Source organism: Aulonocara stuartgranti, assembly GCF_965226115.1.
Source record: "Aulonocara stuartgranti genome assembly, chromosome: 9".
NCBI classification, from domain to species: domain Eukaryota; kingdom Metazoa; phylum Chordata; class Actinopteri; order Cichliformes; family Cichlidae; genus Aulonocara; species Aulonocara stuartgranti.
Genome location: NC_138960.1, coordinates 28,455,467 through 28,476,896, shown reverse-complemented (window position 1 = coordinate 28,476,896; position 21,430 = coordinate 28,455,467). Strand labels below are relative to the sequence as shown.

The 21,430-nt window shown below is 42.8% G+C and overlaps 1 protein-coding gene and 1 long non-coding RNA gene across 2 annotated transcripts; one reads left to right on the top strand and one right to left on the bottom strand.

The window, feature by feature from the left end:
• Positions 1-751: 751 nt before the first annotated feature.
• commd3 (COMM domain containing 3) lies at positions 752-4,861 on the bottom strand. Its single transcript, XM_082546960.1, has 8 exons — positions 4,672-4,861; positions 3,691-3,802; positions 2,530-2,593; positions 2,377-2,411; positions 1,755-1,815; positions 1,619-1,675; positions 1,435-1,488; positions 752-916 (listed from the first exon to the last, which is right to left on the bottom strand). Exons 1-8 carry the CDS (start codon positions 4,808-4,810, stop codon positions 857-859), a joined length of 582 nt encoding a protein of 193 aa, XP_082403086.1. The 5' UTR covers positions 4,811-4,861; the 3' UTR covers positions 752-856.
• A 1,094-nt stretch (positions 4,862-5,955) lies between these two features.
• Positions 5,956-16,742, top strand: LOC309713666. Its single transcript, XR_014278639.1, has 3 exons — positions 5,956-6,019; positions 15,162-15,291; positions 15,440-16,742. It is a non-coding gene; the product is annotated as an uncharacterized lncRNA (long non-coding RNA).
• Positions 16,743-21,430: the final 4,688 nt, after the last annotated feature.

Sequence of the window (21,430 nt, the reverse complement as noted above, 5' to 3'; positions counted from 1 at the left end):
CGGTGTGCCCTCTCTCTGATGTCAAAAATAACAGCAGCAGCACACGCGCTCTCACAACTTCGTGTCGTTTTGACCATCAAACGCATCAAAGTCTATTGAGGTACCAAGTGGCTGTCTTCTTAAGCTATCCAGCTCATTGCTTTGAAGATCCCACGCACTTGGTGGAAAATACGCCAATATGACAAATGGCCCTGGTGTCAAACCTTTGTCACAGTCTGTCCTGACATGCTGTGCAGAAAAGAAGAAGAATAAACTTCCACACTTGATGAATTGGAGCCTTAACCCTCCGCTGAAAACGATGGCATCTCGGATGTTTACGGAATCCAGCCGCCGTGCTGCTTCAGCTGAGGAGCTTTGAACTTTTCAAGCTGAGGTGGACGCAAAAAAGCTCGGGGAGCTTTATTTTTGTTTGTTTGTTTTGTTTTTTAGTGAATGGACTAAAATTCTCATGACGCGAGAAAGCCGTAGATCTCTGATAATAGCCTTTTAAAAATAGAGATCTCAAGAAAGGCTGGGCTGAAACTCTTGTGGTAACAAATACTTCGAGAGAAAGAAAGAAAAAAAGACACCGCTGTCGTGCAGCTATGTCAGAAATCCTACACAAGCTGTTTAAACAACGCGAGGGTGTAATTTCTTTACTGTACACACGTTCAAATTAATCTTTTAATAAAATATTTTTCTCCAGTCCTAAAGGGGAAGTTCTTGGAAGACGTGTAACACACCAAAATCCTGAAATCAGTCAAAGAACAAAGACGATTTTATTTATTTTATTTTTCTTTCAAATACATTTGTTGGGTTGATAACACACGTGACACATCAGTGGCAGGTATAAAGGGGACGAAAGTGGACACAAGCTTCACATCTGACTGGCTTTCTCCATAGTCTTGGCGGCGTCTTTCAACTTCCCCACCAAATCCTGAAAAGGCAGACACCGATCAACATTTATCCATTTATATAAAAAGATATATTATTTATGCACAATGGTTAGACTAATTTCCGACTTTAGATTCAGGCTGATTAGACTGAAGATGACTGACGGCTTGCATTCATCCAATCAGCAGGTCTCTGATTTTATAAAAGGCACTGCTGATGTTTCCACGATGATTACAAAACATTTTTAACCTTTTTCAAGTCTGTTCATTATTTTCTGTTAAAGTGAGCTGCAGTAAAGGATGGATCGTAGCGATTCTGTCTCAATCAAAATCAGAATCCGTGAAGAAAAAAATAGCTACCGCATGGACATAATATTACAATTTCCCACGTTGACTTTTTTCCTGAAAGATCCACACCCCTTTCGATAAGGAGAGCTACCACAGAGCAATACGTTCCGTGGTTAGATTGTTTAGGACTGCTAATAAATGTGACTGTAGTGCGTAATGGCACAGGTACGACGCAATTGCGAGACAATTATCCACCCCAAGAGTTTTCCTCTACCTGGAGCTGCTCCACTGTGCAAGTAAAGTTGATGTCCTCTGAGGATCCTTCATTCTAAAAAATAATAATAATAAATAAAGGAAGGAAGAAAGAAGGAGCAAACATAAGCGTCCTGTTACCCATTGAAATATACCAGACTTTATATAAATGCTGGAAAGTAGAAGAGTAAAGCTGCGGCTGTTACCTCAGTGTTCAGTGATATCAAATAGAAAGAATCGTTGACTTTATCCACCTGCCCGTTCTGTGGGAGAAGCAACATTTTAGAAACACACAACAAATGATATACCGCTAACAGACAGAATTTAGTCTCGCGATCTCACCTTCATGTGGTACTCCAGGCGCCACGAAGCGTCGGTAATGTGAGGTAGACCCCTTCCTATGCTATAAGAAAAAGAAAGGAGAGACTGAGTCATCTTTGCTTCTGTAGAAAATATTGCCCATTCATTCGGCGAGGAGGCAGAGAATTAATGATATGACCAAAACTCCTAAAAAACTCTTAAAAACTCTTAAAGTTGCCGTGCGTCACAGGGGTTTTACGCATCAGGTGGTTTTCTGCAGTTAAATCCGTTTGCATATATGGTGGCTCTTCTACAAAAAGCTGTTTGTTAACACGTCATAAATCCACATTTACAAGTCAGTTAATCTTGGCGCGGAGAAGCTTAAATACTGACTAGAACAACAACTCGCCTCCTCTTCCTCCCACGTTACCTCGAATATCCAGTTTTCAACGTGTCAAATCATTCGGTTAATAATTGTGCAAATTTGCGACTCGAGTTTTACCAAAACAATTAAGTAATTAATAAATAATAAATAAACAAACAAAGCCTAGGCAATAGTAGGCTGTGATGGCATCCCCAGAGAGCGAAGCAAACACCTTAAAATAACATGAGTCCCACAAATCTCTTAAGCACTGCCAGCTCGAACCACGCAGCGATGCCTTACCTTGCTAAAAGACGCTCCAAATCTTTTTTATGTTTCTGCAAAACAAAACAAAACAAAACAAAAAAGCACCAATTAGCTGCTGGCAAGTCTGGCAAAAAAACAAAAGAAAAAAAAGGATGAAATAAATGCGTCCTAGTTTTGAATATAGGCTACCTGGTATGCGCTGTAGAATATTTCTGTTCTGTCTGCGCTGAATGTGAGCTCTTCAAGGCTGGAACTGAACGGAGAAGACAATACTTTAAAACGCAGCTGGTTCCCAGAAAGGAAGTCCACTTAGACAGCTTTACATAAAGCAGCAGGGAGTTCATATGGAGATAGCAGAATTGCATGCATTCCTTTCGTCATCCAATTCCAAGGAACAATTAGTTTAATTCAGCTTGTTGCACAGGTTCTGTGAGCAGACTTTGAAAACCGACTTTCTTGCAGTTAAGACTGCGGAGAAGCAATGAGTAAAATATTATTAATAATAACAGTAATAATAATATAATAGAAATCTAAAGCGTTTGCAGCTTTAAACTAACGCTTGCTTGTTCGGGACATGCGTACAGTTCATCCTCTACACCTTGAACATCCAACACCACTTGGATCAAGTGGGAAAAAAAATCTTCAGCTGAAAAAAATACACAAAACAAAGAGGAAAAAATGCTACATATGAGAAACTCGTGAGATGTATAAATAATACCACAGATCCAAGTATAACAGCGTAACTACAGCACTAATTTGCTGGAGACATTATGGCTCCACTGGCAGCTTGCAAGCTCCTTCATACCTACTTCAAGATGAGAATAATAAGTCCTGCTACACGAACAGAACATCCCATCGAGCTTCAGAACTTCAACGGATGCTTTACTAAAACCCCGAGTCGCTTTGTTCTGCAGTAATTATACATAAAGACCACACTTAAAGTCCCCTTGGAGGTGAATTCTGGAAGTATTGTCTCCTTGCATATTGTTAGAGGCATGAAAACAGCGCGGTTTTGGCTCAACGTCATGAAATGACCTGCTTGTAAATAGCGCGCTACTTCAGGTGCTTCGCTTTGAAAGGGTTAGGTTTGAGGTCAGGGTCAAACAAGGCGACACACACACACACACACACACACACACACACACACACACACACACACACACAAAGAAAACAAAAGAAAGTGTAGGCAGTGTAGGCTACAGGATCCATCTGTATCATAAGGACAGGCTGTTACGTGTGTTATGGGAGGGAGACTCTCATGCGGGCAACAGATAAGGTTGTTTGTGTCCAATTTATAACCACCACCTGCACACAGGGTGGACAGTAAATGCTCTGTGTGCCGTCTCGTACCTTATCGTGGACTGGTCTGCGTTTTGTTTGACCGCCTCCAGTATGAAGGTGACGGCAGCTGTGTGGCTCTGCTTCAGCAGGATTTGGTCTATCTGGTTAAACTCGGGCTGATCTGAAATGACAAAAAAACAGAAAGACGGAATGAGGAATGCTGCTGTTACAACATTCTTACTGGGCGGAACAGAGAAGCCAATTCGTGTACGTCTGATGCAGGGTCCATATACTTTGGTTTCTCCACACTGACGCGCAGAATGGAAATCATTGATAATTTGCATGTGAATGGGACCCCCTGTGCTGCATCAGCCTGGGGTGGGGTGGAGGGGGTGGGGGGTCCTTTGTTTGTTTGTCTAGTGAGTACTTCACTTTCTAAATAATTCCGCAGTAAAAATGGGATTGGGTGCCGCAGAGGTTAGACGACACATGGCCTGTGAAAACAGCTGAAGCAGCTGTGATGAAACTAGAACCTACATCGAGCAAAAGTCTGCTGTCATTTTGCATCATTTATATTTACAAGACAAATTCGAGCCGATTAACAGCATCAGCATGCAGGGCGCTTCGCCGGTCTGCTGAGAGCGATTACAGCCGTCAATCGGATGTGTGTCCGAGATCAGATCGGACTATTAGAGTCTAAAATGACCATCGTGGTCTTTCTAATACTCCGAGCGGACTTGATGCCAGTTTAAATGACAAAAGGGATCCCGAGTGGCCGTGTGTGATTGTGCGACTGCTGCTGAATGCAAAGCAGGCAGCTCGAAAAGACTCGGGTCGCTTTAAAGCAGCTGATGGGCAGCAGGCGGCCACTCGGACTCGTGAAATGTCTTAAAATAAACGCAGGGATCCATCGGGTTAATTCGCAGCGCGCAGCAGAGCCGTAAAAATCCGCAAACACCGAGGCAGCTCCGCCGCACGCTCACACCCGGAGATAAACCGGAAGCAACAGCGGAGACAAAAGCAGCGGCGCGCGGAGAGGCAGCAGCTCACCGAGGACTGTGGGGTCGCCGTGAGAGGAGAGCAGACTCCGGAAAGACACGTCCACCAGCACCTGGAAGCTGCCGTGGTCGAAGACGGACTGGTCTGCTAAAGACTGTAGCCCTCTCTGCACAGACTCAGACAACTCCATTTTGCAAAAGGGAGACCCACGACATCAGACCACGTGACGGATCAGCTGATCTGGAGAAGCAGAGGGCTGTGGGAGGTTATAGCGAGAGAGAGGCAGACTCGGGGCTGCTGAATGGGGAAGACACTACAGCGTATTGTGGATCTCCGAGAAGACGTTCATTCATTTATTGTATTAATCTAGGTTTGTTGTTTAATTGTGCGATTCATCACTGCTGTTTTATCCTCCAGTCGGATCAGTGATATACAGAACAGCGAAAGAATAAATAAATAAATAATAACATCTGCGACCCCCAAGCTTTTCCATTGTCGGTACCACGGATACGTTTAAACGCTTTGCCACGCAGTTTTATTTAGATTTGTACCCTATATCCAGTGTAATCATCCCCATAGCTGGTTTCTGACTGTGGGATTTACCGGGTTACAGTTGTCCCCGGTATTAACTAGACCACTAGACCTCCAAGTATTCACACATACCTCTCTATGAGCAATATTATCCACAAGCGTTTAGCAGCGATTACACTGACACTGGGATATTGGGTTTATGACTTGCTGCCGGTCAGTATTGCTCAGTTATTTAGCCAGATACACAAAGTACGGGGCGGGAGTCTGTGGTGAAGTGCAACACAGGTTAAAAAAAAAGATTTTTAGGTCATATCCTCCCGAGAAAAGAAGAAAAGATAAGCTTCCTATTGAACTTGTTTGTAATTTCCTGCCACCCAAACACGTGAGATATCAATGGAAAGCCCAGGATGCCCTTTAGTAAAGGACTTAGTAGGGTAGCTCAAATAACTCAAAATTATATCTAGACCAGAAACAAATGTCCATTATAGAGGACACAAATAAATAGGCTGGTTCTAGGGAGGATATAGATCATGTAAGGGAGATAAGGGTGTGGGGGTGAGATTAAGCATTTCTAGTTTAGATAGCAGAGACGTGGATCGTGTCAGATGATGAGCAACATTATCAACATCTTGTAACACTTCGTACAGCTGTGCTACAGTGTGACTTTGCATGCTATGCAGTCCAGCCGTCAGAGCGAAGACACCCCCACTCCTTCTTCATCACAACTCTGTCTGTATTGTATTAGTTCTGATATTTCTACATCGTGTCTAATCTATTAATTGAGAACGAGCACAATGCCACGGTCTTCCACCCTCTGAGGTCGGGACGGACCAGGATGAGCAGATGCGATCGTGGGCGACTTATTGAGGTGTGGACTGTGTAATATTGTCATTGTATTATCAAATCAGATTTAGCGCACTAATTATTGCTATATATATCACGGTGCATACTTTTATTCGTTTACTCATTCAGCGGTTTCCAGGATCTTTTTTTTTTTTTGCACAACTATACAGTTATCTAAAGCAACCATCTGATTTGCACAGCTGGGTTCTCATGCTAAATCTAATATACACATCCAGATAAACAGATGAAACGAGGGTTTTTTTACGCCTTCGAGACGGGCATCTTCACCCACTTCGCATTTGAGCTGGCATTACGCATTTCTTTTTGGGGCAGTTACTCTACACAGCTCATATTTGCTCCCCGGTGCTCGCCAAAGCATTTCGGTCAGGGCGTTTAGTATTTATTACATGTGACGTCTTTCTTTTTTTGCGCGTGTCGGAAACTTCCTCGCTCAAGCCTCGAGGCAGTCATGAGGTGAGCCGTAAATAGGTCACTTTTAAATTTCCATTATGAGCCTTAAATATGTGGAGTCGGTGCGTAACGCAGTCCAGGCTTGGAATCCAGTGAAAAGTATAAAACTGCCACGAACTGAAAAGAAAAGAAATTCACTTTTGCACATGGAAACTACAAAATCAGCGAGCACTTGACTTCTTATTGGCTACTCTTTATTCTTCTTGACTTGGAGTTTGCCCCCTCGAGCTGTCTGTTCCATCTTTGTGCAGCTCGGATGCTTAAACTTTTATTTTATGACTTCCTGCAGTAATTAAAAAGATATCAAATCCATTTATAGTTGTCAATTGTTGTCTGTCGGTGGTTGCATAAATTGCGACGCTAATTTTAGACAGCATCGCATCCTCTCAGTGAGACCGTGGTCTGCCTGCCGTTCATTATCTAGGAATGCTTTGGACTGCGGTCTATTGCTCGGCCACACACGCTGCAGCTATCGGAGTGACCTCTGACTCCGCGCTTTGTCCAAAGTCCATTTTGGCTCCGGGTCGGGTTGTGAAATAGATTAGCCTTCACTCCCTCAGTGCCGCCGTGCTTTTTCCTCCAAGATAGGTCGCAGTGCGTGGATTTCTCCAACCTCCTGCTCCAACTTTGGTTGGGGATCTGCGTCACGAGCCTGACGTCAAACATTCGCAATTTCCCGGTCATACATTGCGCGATTAACCGAGGCTCAATATTTTTAGACATGTACAGTTGAATACATCGCATAATGTGGTTTACAAGCGGTTTCTAATACCTTCAAAATAAAAGTCTAGCTAAAAATTAAATATGAATAAAAATATTCGAACTCGGGCTCATGAATTAAAACTTAATACTTAATCATAAGTTTTGTTTTTTCTCTTTAACCCTTTATTTTGCCTGATCTGTTTAACATACAAACGAACCGTGAACCACACGCGTGCCCTTTTTATTCTGCGTCATTGTGGCTGTTAAATGCAGTTTCTCTTAACCTTTACCATCCTTGACACTGCTGATGAAGTTGTTTCATTTTATATATAAAAAAAACCAACCTTTTTAACAATGACACATAACCTACAAACACATCCCTGCTTTTTGTGTTTTTAAATGCCAAAGGGAAGTTTTGTATCTGCACTGTAATCGATTCCGCTTTGTTCCTCTTTTCTTTTCGTGATTAACCCATAGTTGAATGAGGGCCAGTGAAGTCAAATGATCTCATTGTTTAACCCATAATTCCTCCTCACTGTCTGTCTTTACATAAAAAACAAACTATAAACATCCCCTTTAAGAAGAGGCCGGGGTAACGTGACCTTAGAAAATGTGTCAACACCGAGGCATTTCCAGAACCAGCTTGTTGGGAGAACACAAGGTCACACACCGTCACTGTATTTATTTCTGTTGTAATAAAGTCCAAAACGAGGTCTGACGTAAACATGGAGTTGTACTTGTAACCTGCCATTCAGATCTGTTTCTGCAGACTCTGGTCTGGATTGACAGCATGCATACATTTTATTATTTTTTGATGCATTCGGTCATTTCTTTCCACAACCGCATATTCTCCTCTTAGCCAATCATTAAGCACACAAATCAAGAAAACTGCCTGCCATCGTTCCTGTGACGTTGTCTACATTTGCTGTCTTCACTCTTGAAGACTATTTGTTTTGTTTGGCCTGTGGCTTTTTACCACGTGAACGAGCTATATGTAAACAGAGAAAGCTTCCTTACCTTAATCACCTTCTTCTCTTACATGGAAGCACATTCAGGGGAAATGCAGTCATTTACAAGCATCCGTGCTGATCTTGCCTGAGCTCATTTTTTGCAAAGGGAGGCAGCACAGTGCAGTAAATATTCTTTTGTTAAATTTTAGTTACCTGCTTTATTGCAAAACTGGTAATAACTCTCTGTGTGCTCACATAAGCAGGGTAAAGTTCAATTATTCTTTTCAACAATTACATTCATACACTAATGGTAACACAACACTGCTGATAAAAGACAAAACTGCTCATGAAAGAAGCAGAAGAAGTAGAAGTCTAATGGTTTTCAGTGAGCAGCTCCTTCAAACAGGGGCTGATCTTCCTGTTTTTTCTACATTGACCAGTTTTATTACTCCCAAAATGTAAATTAATTACAGACCTCATAAAAGTGCTGAATCTTTGTGTTAATTATCACTAATTATCCCTGCCAAGCACAAACACACACAGAGAGTTGAGATCTTATTATAGAAAAGCCAGAAGCAAAGGGGGAGAAAAGGTGAAGGGGAGCTGATATTAACACTTTTTTTTTCCTCCAAAAGACTGAAATTAACTAAATTGTGAGCTGCTGATTTTTTGAGTTGTTGCTGGTTTAGCTGTTGCCTGTCCTTTTTTTAAAGTTTCCATTCTGGCCAAATATCAAATGGAGCTGAATTAAACAGGATTCCTTTAAAATCCTAAAATACAGACATGTGTGGCGGCTTCTCAGCATGCAGTAAAGCTTTAAACATGAGCAGAAATCTTACTGAAACACAACCTGAACTTTATAGATCCAGGAGTTTATATAGCAAAACTATTCAGGGTTAGAGCAGGTTACTTGTGGCCTGATTTTAGACAAAACTGTCAGCGCATGCTTGGCCTGACTTTCATGTCTAAAGGTTAGAGAATAAATCCAGTCTGTATGTGTGTTGCCTGAGCGTGGATGCTGGTAACTAAGACAAACTGAGAGTAATGTAAATGTATTTCAGAATATGCTGAACTGATTTTTTTCTTTTCTTGTCCTTTACTTAAGCAGAGACACTTCCAGCACCCTCCATTTATTCTGTTTCCCTAATCAACGCTGATGGACATCTGACTGTTATTATCCACACTGTGAATAATAACAAGCAGGGTTAGCTAGTGAGATGGATATCTATCTAGATCTGTGATGTTCTTAAATTGTCTGACTTATTTACAGCTCTCACATGCAGAGCAAAACCCACAGATTCCACTGAGTGTGCCTTCAAAGTGTAAAAGATTGTGCAAAGGTTTAAAATGATAATAAACTCTATTTTAAAAAGAGAGACTTTACAACGAACTAAAGCAAGCTGCTGTTAGCTTCACTGACAAATTGGTGCTTAAACTGTCCACAAATATAATCTGTGAGCTTACAGGCACAAACTGAAAAATTTGACATATTCTAGCAAAAACAAGAAGAAGAGGAAGAAGAAGAAAGGAAGCTAAAACTAAAAAGCGCACATTTATGTGCAGAGTAAGATCAGTGAGAAAGTTCTCATATCCTGGAACAAAACATCAAACAATCATTTCAAACTGTTTCAATGGGATTAATACATGTTTAGTTTTAATACATTTTTTTTCTTTATATTTATTTTTTAGAAGTGGCAATTTGAGATTGAACCAAAGTTGGTAATCTAACATCAAACCAAAAGCTCACATCTTTAAAATACAGTCATTTATTGAACTTTTTTTTTTTGTGAGTTAAAAATGTAAGTAAACCTGATCACTCATTAGCTAAAATCAATGTAATAAAATGAAAATAGCAAAGAGCTTTATGAAAGCATTCAAGTGAAACGAATGAAACTTTAACGGTGAAAAAAAAGCACCTATATGCATTTTCGCACATTGATTCCTTGCATTTTTCCAGCTCCAAATGAGATTTTTATTTTTTTTTTACTTCAATTAAACATGGAGGAGCAAGAAACCACAACTCCCAAATAACCGCCTCCGGGGTCAGGACCTCGGTGTAACAATGAGGCCCCTATGAGAATAAAGAATAAGTCCGAGCAGGCTGACTGTGATTCATATCTATCGCTTTTATTGTAAAACTGTAAACTGATTCCAAACCCAAACATTGCATCACTTAACCATTGTTCCCGGGAGAAAAGAAAAGAAAAGAAAAGAAAAGAAAAGAAAAGAAAAGAAAAGAAAAGAAAAGAAAAGAAAAGAAAAGAAAAGAAAAAGTGATTTCTCTGTCAGACTCTCAGCTTCATTTTCTACCATAGATCAGAAACACAGGAGCGAGCTGCACGTCCCTGACCTGGTCCTGTTAAACAAACAAACAAACAAACAAACAAACAAACAAACAAACAAACAAACAAACAAACAAACAAGCAAACAAACAAGCAAACAAACAAACAAACAAACAAACAAACAAACAAACAAACAAACAAACAAACAAACAGCGGAGCGCAACCGAGGTGTATATAAATATATGAGCATATTCAAAAGGTAATTTATTTTAAAGGCAGCTGCTTATTTGGATGAAAATTGCTTTCAGGGAAACACAACAGGTCTCGAAGCGTCGCCACGAGTGCGTGTGCGTACGTGACAGAGGCAGAGAGAGGAAGCAGATTTCTGTGTAGTGACTCTGCCCCCTGTTGGGAAAAAAGCGCCCCCCCCCCCCTCATTTTCTTCTGCCTCCCTGTGCCTGCAGATCTTTTATTGAATCTCACAAGTATTTTTTAAGACAAAGCGATTAATAAATAAATAAATAACCAAAGCAGCAGATTGGCTGAATTAAACGTGCGAATATGTGATTCATCCCAATTCCAGGATGTGCGAGGAAAGCAAAGAAGCGGGACCCATATAGAATCTGTAATTAACGTCTCGCCGTTAAGCAGCTCATTAACTGAGTTATACATAAAGCTAATTTAATTAGCGTCGCGGGCAGCCTATAGTCTCCGCTTTATTGAATCATTCTGCTGCCTAATCCATCAGATACGCCGGTGGAAAAGAAATCAGAAAGAGTCTCGGATGCGCCCTCCTGATGATAATATGATCATCTCCGCAGGACAGAAGACCCCTCCGCCCCCCCCCCCCCCTCCTCCCTTGACACACACCTCCCACCCTGCTTCCACCCCAGAGTTCAACATGGGGTCAGTGTCTTGCTCAAGGACACTTCAGCAGCGGCTCGATGCGACGACACCCTGAATTTAAAGTGTCGCGATCTCACCCCGGCTGTGTTTGTTTCATGGTTTTTTAAGCGTCGCGAAGACTTCTGTATAAAATACCAAGGTGGTGGAAATCAGTTGACTAACAAAGAGCACGCGCGCACGGTGGCACGCGCCTCATCGCCGCTTGGTGGCACTGGTGTGGTTTCTCTCTCTCTCTCTCTCTCCTGTGGGGAGCTTATAGGGGAATCATCTGAGAGGAACAAAGAAAGGAGGGAGACAAGAGGGGGGAGGCTCTCTCTCTTTCTCTCTCTCCCCCTGTGTGTGTGTGTGTGTGTGTGTGAGGAAAAAGAGGAGGGCTGGTGGTGGTGGTGTGGGGGTCTCCCAGGACATATATGGAAATTTGAACGGCTCGCATTCGCCAGAGCGCGCATGGCTGCTCCGATTCACCATCGCGCACCATAACCACCACCATCACCTACCTACCATTAAGACTTTGGGGCGCGGGCCCGAAACCCCCCTCATGTAACGGTGATTAGAGCTCCGTGATGATTTCCTGCCAGTCCACAGAAGAATACGGGCTACATCTACAGCTTGAAATAAGCTTGGCTGGAGCTCCGTGTGCGACAATAAAAGCTCAATGTGACTGCAATTATGCTCCTTTAAACCTGCCTGTCACACTAACAACATGGCAGACCAACATGTGGTTGAGGGGGTATGAAATGCAAATATCCTCTGACGTAAAACGCAATAACAGGGCTCAAAGTCTTTAACCTGCGGGTCACCAGCGTACTTTTATTTTATTTTATTTTATTTTATTTTATTTATTTATTTATTTATTTATTTATTTTAGGATATGCTTCAACACGCAGGGTATATATTTTAAATAAATTAATAATCAAGTACCCTATTAAAAATGTATTATTAATACTATTATTATTATTAGTAGTAGTAGTAGTAGTAGTAGTAGTAGTAGTATTAAATGTTGCAATTCACCCACTTTTAATGTAACCATTGATATTTTAAAAATTAAAAATTATATCTTTTATATATTTTTTAAATTTTTATATTAAAACACATCTGTCTAGCCCGGTTTATTATTATTATTATTATTATTATTATTATTATTATTATTATTATTATTATTGTAAATCACGTACGTATTGCTGTACATGTAAACCTCACAGAAGAAGCCGGTAGGGGCAGCTGTTCCTCCTGTTCCCCACCGGTGAAAAGCAGGCTTTCAGCGGCTGCTGCTCTTCCTGTGGCCGCTGTCGGGAGCTCGTTTTCCGCTCACATCCTGTTCGGCTCCCGGCTGTACTGCGGCTCTACGACCTGACCGCTACAGGCAAAGCGCGCAAACAGAAAGCGGATTTAACAGTTTAGAAAATGAATGAATGATTTTTATTTGATTGACTGGTTGATTTTTTTTCTTTTTCTTTTGCTCTATTTCACTCAGATTTCTTACACTGGAGCCGCCATATTTTTGGATCTTTTATTAATTTATTGAAATTTATTTTAAATATATTTGATGCTTTTATTTACTCTATTTAAATCAAATTAAAGCCCCCCCCCCAACCCCCTTCTTGGTGTGTTTTACAGTTTTACAGTTTCATGTCTTGACATTACACCAGACTCACATCTGTTTTTGCAGCAGTGCAGACACTCTGAAGTTGATCACTGCCCTGTTAGTTTGTTAGCATTGTTGCTGCTGGTTTTGGGGAGTCGTACCCCATCCCGCCTCCCGACCCTTACGATTGGCTACACCCATCAGACAAGGGTTTGCCAGCACTCCGACTGCGTGCTACTGTTGAATGGTTTATTCAGGGCTGAGCTTGCTCAGGGCTCGTTTTAGCCAAGCCACATGATAAGGCCTCAATCACAGAGGCAAGGGGGTCTGGATCAAAGTGAGTTAAGTGAGTAATTGAACTTTGTGGTTAGAAAGGTTCTCGTTGACATGTTGCCAAAAAAATTCCAGCACCACCACCACCCACTCTGCAACTCCCACAGGTTTTGTGTGTGTGTGTGTGTGTGTGTGTGAGGTTTGCAGCAGTGCAGAGGAGAGCTCAGGGAGAAACAACTCCTACTACGCAGCACGTCTGGTAATAAATTGTATGAATACTCCTCCTGTCACCTGTTTTGTGCAGAATGCCACTCTTCATGGTTGGCTATCTGTGTTGGGAGGGGTGGGGGGGGGGGGTGCAGTGAAGTGGTTACACAAGCAAATTTCTTTCAGGCACAGTTGGGCCGCAGCCCGTGGGAAACACGGGCATTATGAAGTCAAGGCCAGTCTGATATCTGCAACGGAAGACTAAATGATAAGAGCCAAGCATAAAAAAGATTGCTGTGTGTATTATGAGCTTTTGCTGTTTTGTTGATGCTTGGAAACGGCAGAGGAAAAGCTTTGATATCATGTAACAGTTGCCCACAAGCGCTTTTTGCTGCAGGCAAAATTTATCTTTCTTTCTAACATTTTAAGCCACGTTAAATTTCTACAGTGGACTATTCTATTACTGACTACTGGGATTTAATAGTTCGTTGTAAAGTGCACACAGTTGTTTTTTAATTAACAGCCAAATAATTCATTCATCAACTTAATAAAATGCAACTTTGGAAACTGTTTTGTACCTAACACGTGATGCCTGAGGCTCACGGGCAGGGTCGGTCAGACAGACGAGGCTGGCACATGTCCACTGAAGCCCAAATTAAAACGCTTTACAATCAGGCAGGGCGAAGGACGGCCCTGAGGCTTTTCAGTTTCCTTGTACAGGGGGTCTTATCTGAGGATCAACTTTCATGCGAGCACTCCCAAAGAGGGATGTTTCTTTGTTCTATCAAGACCAGTCTCCCCAGCTTCTCCCTCTCTCTGCCCCCCTCTCCCTCTCTCTCTCTCACTCTCTCTCTCTGTGTGTGTTTGAAATATATGAGGAAATGTAATAATGAGGGGGGCAAAGTAGTCCATTTGTACCCTGTCGTATGCTGCAAAGACAGAGGACAGCTACATGGCTCCAGTGGCAGCACAACAAATAAGAAATATTTACTGCTCTATTCCCTCTCCTTTCCACTTTCCCGGGAATGCCCGGTTAATTGAAGATGGTAATCATTCATTCATTGTTTGCTGATGCAAAATGTAGCTGATGTGCGCAGAAATGTGCTCTCTGTGAAGCCGCCGTTGGTTTGTGTGGAATGAATACAATGTTGGACACAAAAGGAGCACGGCAGAATGAAAAGTGTCAATCTCCACCTGACTCAGAGCCCATTACAGGGTGAGAGAGGAGACAGATGTATGTGTGTGTGTGTGTGTGTGTGCTCCTGCTAGTGTGCGTGAGTGAGTGGGAGAGGTATGAGAAAGACAGCCAAAGGTGTATAAAGAGTACACATCCATTCACTGTCATGATTAGCAGCTATTATCAACAGCCTGAGCTGGTTGCCAGTCAGGCTGAATTATTCTGCAGTGAATCGACTTAGCAGGCAGTTTGACCGATGACTCTTTCCTAACGCTGAGCACTAACTCTGCTCAGTCTGATTTAATTTCCTACCTTTTCTGTCACTCCTCACATTGATTGGCTCCCGTGCTTTCAACCTGAACCTCTCTTTTATCAAACCCACCCTCCTTTATTTCTGCTGCTGCTTTTCCTTTGTCCGCAGCATCGAGTTTGTCCCTTTTTTCCCACTTTAGCTTAGCAGGAAAAAAAATGTCAGAGTGGACCTTCTGTGTATGCACACATGCATGCATGTGGACAAATGTGCATGCATGCATGTTTGTTTGTGTGTGTGTGTGAAGTTTGCAGGGCAGTGCAGTGCAAGCAGCAGTCTGATCCATACTAATGTTCATTGATAGGAAAATCAATGGTGCATTGATCCAAACCTTGGCTCTGACAGAGGAGAGAGAGGAGGTGAAAGTGTGATGACTGGCGGAAGAGCAAGAGAAAGAGGAAGACGTGAAGAACGAAAGGGCTGCGCAGATGAAGGTAAACGGTAAAGCACCGCAGGGCTGTGTGTACCTGCAGATGACAGAGATGGGACTAAAGCCCTGATGGATGCTGTCGGGGATGAGTAACTATATGTGTGAACAACCTGTTGTGGCCTACTATTCTCTTTTCTCTCTCTGTTTCACAGAACTGCTCTCGAGAGTGGATGAACAAGCCTCAAATGGAACCTGAGAAGCAAAAAAAAAAAAAAAGGAAAAAAAGAGGAGAAACAGGAGAGGAGAGTAGGAGGGGAGGGAGAAAATCAATTTTCCCAGACAGAGGCAGGCTGGTCTAATGGAGGTCTAAAAGAAGAGGAGGAGGAGAGGACATATTTTCCTCTGATTACCTCCTGTAGCCTTCCTGGCAAACCTTCAAAGCTGTAGCGTTGCTAGAACGGTCTCACTCGGCCCAGCTTTTTGTAGGAGAAGGTGTGGAGACTGGTTGCTTCTTTCACTCAGCAGCAATCAGGCTGTGAGGTGGACAAGACGGTGCAGCAACAACAACAAAAAATCCCAACACAGCGAGGAAATGGCAAGTAAACACTGACCTGTAAGACACCTTAGAAAATAAAATCCTGCTCCAATGAGCAGAAACGACCATTTTTCTCTTTTATTTGAATTCTGAACATTTGAATGGGACATTGAAGGTAATTCTCTCTTTTTCTAATCTCCATGCTGCCCTTTCATAGCAGTTATGTAACCTGTTAGATCTCCAAGGGAGAAGATGAGCTGGATTAAAGGGATAAAGGCTTCCATTTGGCCAAGATGACCCATTTATAAAACATAAAGAAAGGAAATTTGTCCTTAGTGTCTCTGTCAAATGAAGGGAGATATCTGGAGTACCCCTTTTTGCTTGTGCTTCTCCGCTCAGATGGCCTATGACCAGGTTGCTATGTTCAATTTCCTGCAACAGGCTGGATTGTTATGAATTGGAGTGGAGTGGACCTTCAGTGCTATGCAGAGAAATTGCGGGCACTGATTTGTTCCAGTTCCAGCTAAGTGAATTTTAAATCTTGTTTATGGCTGTCATCATAAAATAAAAAGTGTTGCACGCCGAGGAAACGAGACGAGCAGAAATTTGGCTTGTGGAGCATCAAACCGCTGACCGAGAAAAGCACCGATAAATCCAAACGCTGGAGATTACGGTCGTAGGAAAAATAGACTGGAGTGGCTTAGGAAATGATTTCAAATGTAATGAGAAACAAGGCATCTGAAGCTGGAATCTGTGACCCACAGTAGCACCAAAGAGGAACAAAAGAGACTCAAAAAAGAGTGGGGACAGATGTGGCTCCAGTATCCTCAAACTCCCTCCACTCCAATGGCCACTGTACGTCTGCTCCTGTAGCTTTGGGGACGTGCTCATTAAAACCAGTGAATGTTCAATCGGCTATTAAACAACGTTACAATGAACTTTTCCCTTTCTTTAGACCACTTACTGTACAAATACAGTGTTTCCCTCCTGGTAGAAAAGACACTATAGTATGGAGGGAGAAAAAAGCTCAGAAAGGTTTGAAAAGCTATTAAATGTTGCTGAAGGAGAGCTTGAAACACTGTCTGTCTCTCTGTTTCTCTGTCTGTCTGTTACTGTTTTTTTTTCCTTCCTCCCTCCCTGTCTAGTTGGCTCTTTGTGTTTTTTTTTCCTGTCTCTCGGCCTGTGAGGTGAAAGTGGCTTCCATGGTAACGACACACTCTGTTTATGCCACTACGTCTCACTTCATCACAAGCTGTTGATGGCTTTGATTTGCATGCGTGCCTATGTGTGAGTGTGTGTGTTTGCCCCCCACCCTTCCTGAAAAATACCCCCTCCTCCCTGAAACACACTCGCACATCATACAGGTGTTCATGAGACGAGCAGGACAGGTTAAAACTATTGTTCAGCTGTTTGATGGTTCACATTCCTCCATGAAATAAAAGAGAAATCAGGCTCCGATGCTTTTATTCTGTCAGTTTTTAGAGGCACAGTTCCCCCTTTTTTTAATTAATGCCAAAATGAGGAGGGAAAAGCAGACTGTGACCTATGAAAAGCAGATGCTTTTAGCATCCCGAACAATGCTTTTCGATCTGTTTCCTCAAAAGAGAGAGACAGAGGGGGGGAAAAGCCAAACAAAACCCACTAAACATGCTCCGACTTATGCATTTATCTTGTTTTAGGTGCCATATGATGCTCAACTTTGAAAAATCTTCAACTCAACAGCAGAATGGAAATTGGCACTTCAGCTGCTAAACTTTAAAAAAAAAAAAAAAGTAAATTTAATCATACTCATTTCCTTGTCCTGCGGGCTGATCCCGTACACTTAACCACTTAAATTAGCAGCAGAAACAATGATTATGACTTCTTTTCACCAAAACCAGTCGCCCCCAATTAGTGGGGAAAGGGGTGTGGGGGATAGGGGGGTGGGTGAGAGTTGAGGAGGGAAGGAAGGGAGGGCCTGGCTAGCCCGACCCCCTGCAGGGCAGAAAGAGAAGGGGGGGGGGGCAAAAATGGATTCCATACCAGGAAATCCATTAGGGCAGGGAACGGCGTGGAGCTGGCAGCCACAGAGTGGTCGCCGTGTTTTTAAAAATTCCTCATTAGGTGTAATTTCTAAATTACAATCAGCGCGGGCAGAATGAGAAAGCGAAGATCTGACCAACTCATCGGGATAATCAGGGTAATAGCATGATCAGGCGTGCGCACGTGTGTGAGTGTGTGTGTATGTGTGTGTGTGGTGGAGCAGAGAGGCAGAAAGACAGATGAAAAACCAAAGGGAGCCGAGGAGGATGGAGGGTGAATTTTAATGTTGCTGCTGATGCTGCTGGTGGACACTGACTTTTACTTATTATTCTGTGTTGTTTATTTATTTATTCATTAAATGATTTTTCACTTATTTATTTATTTGCAAAGTAACTGATCTAGATAATTGCTGCATGGGTGTTGGGGGGTGGGAGGGGGGGGCTAAAGCAACAAGCTAGATGGAAAGCACGAGTCTCCCCCTCTCTCTCTCTCTCTCCGCTGTGGTCTCACTCACTGAATAAGAGGATGGGGATGGAAAAACTAGTGAAGGCAATGCAAAAGAGTGGGGGTAAAAAAAAAGGGAGGAAGATGAGGGACAGAAACAACGGTGGGGAGCGAGAGAGTCGAGGGGCCTCTGTAAGGGAGAGAGAGAGAGAGAGAGAGAGAGAGAGAGAGGGGAGGGGAAATGGCAGGAAGGGAGGAGGGAGGGAGGGAGGAGAAGAGGTTAATTTGCACATATTAGAGAGGGCAGGATTTTTCATTAAAAAGAGATTGAAGTTGATATATGCCTGTGCGCTCCTGACACACTGTACACTCTGATTGTGTTAAGTCCTTGACAGAACAAAGGATTGCCCCCCTTTACTTTCTCTCTCTTTCTCCATCTATCTCTAAGAGCCACTGCAGCCCCTGCTGCAGCTCCGGCAGCCTTCTGCGGCTCTATGGAGCTGTTTCATGGTGAATAGAAGCTCAGCCAGAGTGTCATATCACCTCAGGTCCTACTCTTTAATGCATATGCATACACTTGCTTTCATTCCCATGAAAACTAATCGCAGAGACAAAATGTGTTTTTATCGCATCTCTGCAATCGCGTGTGGGCTGGATCTGGTGGTCCGGAAGGGCTTCAGAATAAGTACAGACTCAACAAACAGTTTATTTCGCTTGCCTCACAGGAAGCAAAACAAATCAAAGTGTTTTTGATATTCCTATTTCCCCAACTGAAGGAAGTATTAAATAAAAGAGCCACATTCAGCACATTGTGGCGGCACAGTTGCTCGTTTAGCTGGTGGCGCTTCCAGAAAGGTGGTTGGACAATGACAGAACCTCCAGTCCATTGTTCAAGGCCACCATTCAGGTAAGCTGAGCTCTGCTTGTCGAGGCGCCCGAGGAGAAGTTATACCTGCCGCAGAAACGACAGAAGCAATCACAGCGATTCCTGTTTTTATTTTTGATCTGCTGCTTTCAGGACACATGCAACTGGTCTAAATTGCTCCCTTCTTCCATGTTTCTCTCTCTCCGTTTCTTTTATCTTGTTTTCTGCGGGCCACATCTGTCATTCCTCGCTGGAGGGTTATACCTGATCTTTGACCTTAGTTAGCACGGCCCCCGAGACCTGTTTCACACAAGCACACACATACACCGAGGCCTGCACACACAGAACAGGAGGCATCGATTGGCGATAGATAGATAGAGCGGGGTTGGCCTGATAAGAAGGCCATATTTGATGTTTGTTCTCACAGTGGAGAGAGAGGCAGAGAGAGATTAAATCACAATGAGCAGCCTGCTCCGTCCTTGGCTCCGTCCCCACTCAAGGCTTTACAGGAGTTTAGGGGTCGAGCTGAAAGAATGACGGGTGAGGGATTGTGGACAAGGGGCGCCAGGCCTGCTTAAATCCACTGTGCTAAGAGCCATTGATTAACATGGCCTGTAATGTTATTCAAGAGGTGTGTGTGTGTGTGTGTGTGTGTGTGTGTGTGTGTGTGTGTGTGTGTGTGTGTGTGTGTGTGTGTGTGTGTGTGTGTTTTTGCACAGTCCAAGGTTTTCAGCATTTCAAGCTGCACAGTCCTTTGTCCTCCCTGACCAATGTTATAAACTGACTGACAGCCATCAATAGATGCCTGCTTCACAATGGCTGTGCACTCAGGTCTGCTTCCTGTGCACACTGAGCTCCTCTACCTACTGCTGCTCTGCATCTTCTCCATGTTTTAAAAGATCTCCATGTGCAAATGGTCAAATGTGTCTTTTAACATAGCTGTAAACATGTGCAATCATAAATGATTACACACACACGTTACTGACAGACACACTTGAGCCAGTTTGAAGCTGATTATAGATCTGTTCAAAACTCGGGATGTCGTATGTCTCGTGATGGATTTTGCAGCATTAATAAATTACCTTTCACCTCCCTTACCATGGATCAGTGTTACAGCTACATTGTTTAGTGTTCACTCGCTGTGTATGGACTGTACAAATGTGTGTGTCTCACAGTAAAACCATGCCCTTAAAAATCCTCAGTGTGGTAACTGAGACATCCACACCCCCTCTCTCCCTTCCTAACCTAAATTTTGTCCCCGGTGCAAACTCATCACTAAGATTAAAATTGAAAAGGTTTCTCCCTATTGATTATTACCCATGAGTGGACGAATCACAACACACCAAACCCTTTTCTGTCTCTTCTGGCAGCGCACTGACCTAGGAGTCCCTTTTACATATGACCAGAGCCAGCTCGGGATTCAAATCCCCCAGCCGAAAAAGCAGCATGTGTACGTATGAAAGGCTGTATATGTTGGCCAGTGAGTGCGCGGTCTCGAGGGCTGGGAGATTATGTCGACAAAAGGTGCACCTGGTGCTTTAGATTGAGTTTCTCTCCTCCCCTTCCTCCCTTTATCCCCCTTCCATCCCCCCTCTCCTCCTCTCGTCTGGCCATTTTCAACATTATCCTGGGACTTTTAAAAGATTAGACCAAGTCTTTTCTAATTGGGCCACTAATGCCTGTTAACAGTTTGCAATGAGGGAGACTAATGGAGAATGCGACTCTTTAATATATACATATATATATGTGTGTGTATAAAATACCTCCTGCTCATGGGAATACACTTTTGAGTTATTTTAGACTCTTACATAATCAAGTGTAGTGTGTCAGAGCAGATTATTGAGTCCCTTCCCTATGTAACTCAGATCTAATGGTTTTCTGTGCAGCCACTGATAAACAAGATATGCATGTGTTTAGTTACATGTATTAATGTGGGTGTAAGGGTGCAACGATATGGGCACAGTAAGAGAAAAGAAATTATTGTTGTTTTTAGTGAAGGTCTAGAGTCTGATGCTGCAGGTTTTTCTTATGTTCTTTCTCTGTCGCTTTAATACAGGATGTGTTACATTGTGGGTAAAACTGGGAATTTTTAAAAATGCAGCAGGGTGTTCTGATAATATAGCATTGTAAGTACTGGTGTATCACTATGTTAGTGTTAGAACTGCAATACTTACACAGTTCAGTCCATAATTATCCAAGTTGAGGGGTCGATCCCACTCCAGATGGTCAGCAGATAAGTCCGAGGGGGTCCTGAGATGATTAATGGGTAAGGGAGTCAGTATACAGAAAGCTCACCTTCACAACCTTATTTTACTTATTTATTTTTTAACTTTGTCT

What these genes read in the sequence shown, in the direction of transcription:
- commd3 (XM_082546960.1), bottom strand. Translation starts at nt 4,810, where the DNA reads ATGGAGTTGTCTGAGTCTGTGCAGAGAGGGCTACAGTCTTTAGCAGAC. An exon ending in GCAGACCAGTCCACGATAAG is followed by an intron (nt 2,594 to 3,690) that starts GTACGAGACGGC and finishes TTCTCCGTTCAG; the next exon opens with TTCCAGCCTTGAAGAGCTCA. An exon ending in TATTCTACAGCGCATACCAG is followed by an intron (nt 2,412 to 2,529) that starts GTAGCCTATATT and finishes TTTGTTTTGCAG; the next exon opens with AAACATAAAAAAGATTTGGA.